Source organism: Nanorana parkeri, unplaced genomic scaffold (assembly GCF_000935625.1).
Source record: "Nanorana parkeri isolate BGI_ZX_2015 unplaced genomic scaffold, ASM93562v1 scaffold331, whole genome shotgun sequence".
Taxonomy (NCBI): domain Eukaryota; kingdom Metazoa; phylum Chordata; class Amphibia; order Anura; family Dicroglossidae; genus Nanorana; species Nanorana parkeri.
Window position 1 is genome coordinate 406,624 of NW_017306599.1, and position 6,824 is coordinate 413,447.

The 6,824-nt window shown below is 41.6% G+C and overlaps 1 protein-coding gene across 2 annotated transcripts in view; it reads right to left on the minus strand.

Annotated features, from left to right (window-relative positions):
• The window catches only part of ALDH2 (aldehyde dehydrogenase 2 family (mitochondrial)), a 30,323-nt gene that overhangs the window by 761 nt on the left and 22,738 nt on the right, over positions 1 to 6,824 (minus strand). For both annotated transcript variants that reach the window (XM_018558328.1, XM_018558327.1), the window contains 5 exons: positions 5,605 to 5,707; positions 3,792 to 3,976; positions 2,017 to 2,181; positions 1,692 to 1,849; positions 391 to 505 (listed from right to left, as the gene is read on the minus strand). In XM_018558328.1, the coding sequence (XP_018413830.1) occupies positions 391 to 505; positions 1,692 to 1,849; positions 2,017 to 2,181; positions 3,792 to 3,976; positions 5,605 to 5,707 (726 nt within the window). The remainder of the gene's footprint in view (positions 1 to 390; positions 506 to 1,691; positions 1,850 to 2,016; positions 2,182 to 3,791; positions 3,977 to 5,604; positions 5,708 to 6,824) is intronic.

Sequence of the window (6,824 nt, forward strand, 5' to 3'; positions counted from 1 at the left end):
CAGGTTTTAATAAATGAAAAGCACTTTAGATTGCATGTCAAAATGCAGCATAACTCATACTACTGTGCATTGATATACACTTTGATGCATTTCCATTGATTTAAATGCAAAATGCAGCAGACAAAAATGTACTGGGTCCTGGACTTTAGCTGACAGTTTGTGCAAGTGACCCATAGACAATTGATTCTTAACCAATCTTTCCATTGCAATCTAGTGGCTATAAACATCAATGGAAATCTAGAAAATAGAAGGCCAGCATTATCTTAATTGGCAATTATGGCACTGCAATGGCTCTGAGTGGACCATTACAGAAATGTAGGAATAGTGAATACAATTAAGAGTTATTCCCAAGTAAATGGAGAAAGGAAAGAACGTCTGCAGTGTACTTACATTCTTCACTTCTGTGTATGCCTCCAATCCATATTCTCCCAGCTCTCTCCCAACTCCAGAAGCTTTGTACCCTCCAAAAGGTGCTTGGGCTCCAAAGACATCATAGCAGTTGACCCTAAAACACATAAATAAAATATATTTGTGCAGCAGGGTAGGAAAATATAGTTAAAAAGAACCTGTCTAGATAGAAACAGAATATCATTGCCATAGCTTTATAAATTTGCAAGCTCCAGGACAACGGTCAGCCTCTTCCTTGCTTGAAAAAAAAAAAAAAAAAAAAAAGGGAGTTAAAATGGGAGTTCCTGTCGTGTAACAAATATGCAGTCACTAAATTACTACGGTTACGTTAACCTTATTTTATGAATGGCCATGGTTCATGGATCCAGCACTGCTTTCTGCAGTTCAGAAAGGAATGCACAGCACATAATGTGACACGAGGCTACCATCTTTAAGGTGTGCATCAAGGTTTCAGCCTGTGCCCAATTAAAATGTTAGTCAACATTGCAAAACAAAGCATTTGTATGCTTTAAGACCCATATGTACATTGCACATCTTTACCATTTATTCTGTTACAATCATCATCATTATATGAAGAACTTGTCCAACTTTTAGTTTATTTACATCTATTCACATCTAGTCTTTGGCATGGCAAGTACAGTAAATGGGCCAGGTATCTAAACTTGGTCCATGGATGTATCCCCTGGCAGTTGTCATTACCACCACCATGAGTCTTGCCTGACCTTAATGAATCAAAACACTCATATGAAATCTGTGGGCTGCTTAGAAGCAAACGCCAGACTCGTGTCTTTAGTTGCCCTTTTGTTTGTGTATGCTATGGTTGTTGCACAGTAGCAGTATTCTTATGTGGCCCCCCTACATTGCGGCTGGGTTGCATGACACCCAGCATTACCCAAACCTTTCCTGTGTGACCAGACTGTCAGGAACATGGTAAACGGTCCTCTGGTCTAGTCCTAGGGTGGCACCACACAACACAACTGTGTGAAATGTGGACACTGCTAAAAATGATGCTGTGCACAAGGAAATAAAGAAGTCTTCAGTTGTGTGACTGTCTACATGGCTTTGTTCCTCCCCTCTACAGCCTTTAGGAAAATAAATGTGGAGGGGTTGCAGGTAGTGGATGCACACATTCTGGAATTTATCTTTAAGAAAATAATATAGGTCTATAACATCCTAAGCTGCCAAGATAGCTTATTCATATCCCAAATTAAGCTGCCTGGAGGACCAATTATAACCAAATTTGCAAAAGTCACAGTAGTAATAACCATGGTAGGGAGACTTACCATACTGTTCCAGCCCGCAAAGAATGAGATACATAGTTTGCTTTGTCAATGTCTTTTGTGAACACAGCTGCTGCCAGACCATACTCGGAGCTGTTGCCTCGCTCAATAACATCCTCAATTGTCTTGAATTTTAAGATCTGCATCACTGGTCCAAAAATCTAAAACAAACCATTTCAGAGAAAAACCATGTTATACAGTACTAAGAAACCCCAGTTTAGTTGTAACTGTTCAGTTTATTGGTAAAATGAAGGTAAAACTGGTGAAGTGAAGGCCAGATTGACATACTTAAGAGGCCTTCACACAGTGGCTCATTGTTGCTCCATACCTCTTCTCTGGCAATGGTCATGTTGTCAGTCACATCTCCAAACACTGTGGGCTGTATAAAGTATCCACGGTCAGCAGCAGGATTCCCACCGCACAACAACTTTGCACCTTCCTGTTTTCCAGATTTTATGTAGCCCAGAATCTTCTTAAATTGTTCCTCATCCACCTGAAATGAAGAAATATTAATGTACAAAGTGGAAAGAGTGTGAGAGAGTAAGACTGTATATGATAGGCACAGGATTGCGTTTTGTGCTGAAAAGCAGCCCGCTTGATACTCCTTTAGGGCTTCAACTAATGATTTTCATAAATCGATTGATCGGATAAAAACTAAATATTAAATACCATCCTTAAATTTAAAATAAAAAAAATACACAGATGCAGTGTTACAAAGTTTACTTCAGAATAAAACTGCATGCATGATTTTGTTTTAATTGCACTGTACTGGAAAGCGCGGTACCATGTTTTCCAGTGTGTGCAATCACACTGTGGGTGGGAGGCTCGTTTGGTTTGCCATTGAAATGAATGGCACTGCAACGCACCTCCCGCAGCAGAATTTGTCAGGCCGAAATTGAAAATGACTTTTCCCACCTTTTATAATAATTGTATTGTAAGCGCATGGCCCTAGGAATAGTTTCAGCCAGGGAATGACAGCTGCCAGTGGTAAGAGTCCGCAGACAAATACAGCAGGTAGTGGGCTAGTGCTAAAGCGAGCCTGCTATTGGCCATTTCAAATTGCAATAGCCAATAGCAGGCTGGCTATTGCACCTGCCCACTGCTTGCTGTGCCCTCCTCCCAGCGTGGAGGAGAGAGTTAGGGGATCCAACCAACTAATCGATAATAGTGGACAACTATTTTCATAATCAATTAGTTGGTTGCAGCCCTACTCCCTTTCATGTTTTGTAGTGGGAGAATGAAAGAATGATTGGTTGAAGAGCATTAACCATTGTTCTGTCGCCAGACACTTCTGCATAATGCAGAACACACCAACACCACCAGTATAAGGGGATAAACTATATTTCTTGGAGCACATGAGAAAATAGACAATGCTTTAATGGCGCCTTTCACCATCAATCTAACCGTGATTCATTCCTCTGATTGAACACTGCCAATGACACCCTTTCAAGTATTCTGAGAAGAGCAGAGTGGTTCTTGGTTTGTGCATTTTTTGGCACTGGCAGATGAGGAGTTAAAGGAATTATGCACATTTTTTTTTCTTTTGAAAGGAAGGCAAATATGTTTTTTTAAAGTGGAAAAGTGTGAGAAGTGCAATAACTGTTAATCCTCCCAGAAATCCAGTGCTGCCCTGTGTACTCTGCAGTGTTATCTCAAACAAAGGTAATCAGGAAGTGTCTTAGGACTAAAGTAAACCTCCACCCAATGTTATAAATAGGAGAGAGGGAGGTTTTCAGTGGTCCTGCTCTAGGGTGGTGACCACACTGCTCCTTTATGAATAGATAAAAGGAAATAGAAAAAAGTATTGTCAACCTACGACAAAAAGGTGTATTACTGGCAGGTTCACTAGGTGAAAAAAAAAAAAAGGGAAAAAAAAAACCCCAAAATGTTTAACTAGAAAAATAAAAGCCTGTAAAAAAACTAATGTAGCCACCACATTCAAAAACTGGTAAGCTGCGATATTACGTTTTTGTTTGTCATTTTAGATACACAGCAGGAAGTCTTTTTAATGTAGTACACATACATGCTTTACTCTGTAAAAGAAGACCTTCACATAATAGAATAAATATGATAAACATGATCATGTGACTTTTTGGGACTAACCTGAGGTCCTTGTTCCGTTTTGAAGTCAAAGGGGTTTCCGACAACCCTGTTTTTGGCCCGGTGGACACTCCTCTCCACAAACTCCTTGTAAATATCCTCCTGAACATAGGTACGAGAGCCTGCACAGCAGCACTGTCCTTGATTGAAGAAAAGAGCAAAGTGGGCTTGCTCCACAGCCCAGTCCACTGTACACAATACAAGAATTACTACAATGTGAATAGACTACATGGTCACAATACATAAACTGCATTAATCAATTTGCTTTCACACACAAACACTAAGCTTACAAATCTCAGGAGCTTTATTGCAGCTAATCGTTGTATTATCAGATCTGTTAGCATTAGTTTTAATATTAGGATCTATTGCGTCATTGGGATTCCCCCCCCCCCATTCTGAAAACTGCCCAAGATCAAGATTTAAGGCATCACATCTCAAAATGTCATAGTGTCATAGTGCAAACGGCCAAAGGAGCTTTCCAGCATGGTTAAATTTTTGTTCATTGGATCTCCATCACGGACAATACACCACAAGAAAACTCGCATAACAATTGTTCCAGGGGTGCCACACAGACAAAAATCAGCACCCACCCTTACTGCACAAGGACCCAACATACATAGATCAATACAAAACCAAGAAAGTGGACTACTAATACAAGTAACAAAACAATGTGCATCAAGAAACCAATAAAGGAGCCTACAGAGACAGGAAATTAAACTACAAATAGAAAAAAGGTAGACCTCATTCACACAGGGCTTTAAGGTCTGACTGCGAATTCCCATTGCAAGGTTTCGGACAGCTGTAGCCGCTCAACCTATACAAAGCAATGATGGGCTGACAGGGGCCACAGCTGTCCGGAGAGAAAAAGAGCGAATGAAAGAGAAAGAAAGAGAAAATGGCCTCTGGAAGCTAGCTGCTTGCATTTGGGTATATCTGTCTCAAACTCCAGACACAATAACAACCAAACATGGACGGAAAGCTGCGGCCGTGTGTGAATGAGGCCCTAATTTTGCAAGTTGGATAGATGGCATAATCAATGGAAATGCTTTGCAATGCATTGCTTGCATCAACTGGCCAACATCTAGTATGGTGAAGTTTTGTTCACCTGAGCATGATTAAACTACTAAATTGGCAATTGTTTCTGAGCTGATAATTAACCAACCTGTACCCAGAATAGACTGCCATTCGAGCAAAAACAAACAAAAAAAAAAAAGGTCTCTCTCTCCCTCTCCTATTAATGCCTACATGTAGGGATGCACCGATACCAAGTACCGTACTCGGTACAAGTACAGATACTTTGAGCTCCAAGACTAGACTAGAGAAAAATTCAAAAGTTAGGAGGGAGCTATCATTTGTAAGGAACACACGGAGCTCCTGGGATTTGTACATCTGTTTTAATGTATGATTTTGTTCTCATAAATATAGGGATGCACCGATACCATTTTTGCAAGTACAAGTACTGATGCTTGTCCACGTACTTACAAGTACTGATACATTTTTGTTTGTCATGCGACGTTTTTCCAAAACAACAAATCGACTAATGATTTCAGGACAGTGGCGGAGCACCAGAGCCAGGTCCCAGCTGCAACCCTGGTAGTTCATGAAAATGCCAAGTATCGGCACTGGTATCTGTGCATCCCTAACTACATGTATTGCCAGATACTCTGACTGAAGATGGTTCTACGGACCATTTACTATTGTTATCAAATATTTATTTATTTTTTCTTCATCACATCATTTCAAGCAAATATATTCTGAAAGGTGTGAAACAATTTTAAAAAAAGTGTACTGACCGATATATCAGGTAGTTACTTACAGTCTGCGTCAGAAAATATGATGTTGGGGCTCTTTCCGCCAAGCTCTAGGCTGACCTTTTTCAAGTTACTCTTACCAGCTGCTTGCTGAATCAGACGACCCACCTGAGGGGGAAAAAAAATGGTAGGAAGGACATAAGTATGCATGCTTCCCAGACCCGATGGCAGCAAATAGAATATGTGTTCAGATCTTTTCTTCCCCTACTACAATGTACACCATAATATGTGATTGAAGCATATGCTGTAAAATGAAGTATATAAAATTACCGCTGTATAGACAGTGGGGTTTCCAGCTTCTTTCTCTTTAATAAAGTCTCATTCCTGCGTCAGGAACCCCAAATCTCCCATTTGGATGCAGCCAATGACTGGGTTACAGCTGCCTGCTCTGTAAGCAGCAGTCCGCATGTAATTGTGTGTGATACAATTACATGTGGTTTGGGATAGATCATTGTCCCTGGACGCATCCATCATGGTGCTTTCTGAAGCAGAAATGTGGACTCAGTAGACCTTTATAGTTTAAGGTTTTGTTGGAGGTTAAGGGTTAGGGATACGTTAGGAGCATTTTCAGGGTTAGGTAAAGGGTCCAAGTGTTAAAAAAGGTTGGTTGGGAGTTAAGAGTTACATTTCAGGGATTAGACGCAGGTATGCTTAGAGAACTATGGGGTAGGTGTTTTTCGCCATAGTTCTCCTAAGGGTCACGGGAGGACACAAACTAGCGTCCTCCCGTGACCCAAAGCCCAGTATTCCCGTGAGCTACAGCTCGCGGTATACTGAGGCCGCCGCCAGGACGGATCCCGACATTACTGTCGAGATCCACCCAGCTGCGTGAGTGACAGCTGGCTCTGCCTATCTAGAAGCAGAGGCAGCTTTACCCTCCCCCATCCGTTCCGCCAGTCAGCACTGGAGGACCGAACAGGGAAAGGGGGAATCCCTGCAAGGAGCCGTGAGTGACAGTCACGGCTCTCTGCAGGGACAGGATCGAGAAGTGAGCGAGCGACGGTATGTGTTCGTTTACTTCCCGCACTATTGAGCCGACCTGTGACAGTTTCATTGTCGCACATCGGCTCGAACTATGAAGCTGAGTGATTTTCACTCACCTCATAGGTTCTCCTTTAAAGTAGTATTAAAGTCTTGGTGTTTTTTACCCTAATGCATTCTCTGCATTTGGGTCAAAAACGCCCAGTACCTTTTACTCTCCCTCACCGCCCCCCCCCCCCCCCCC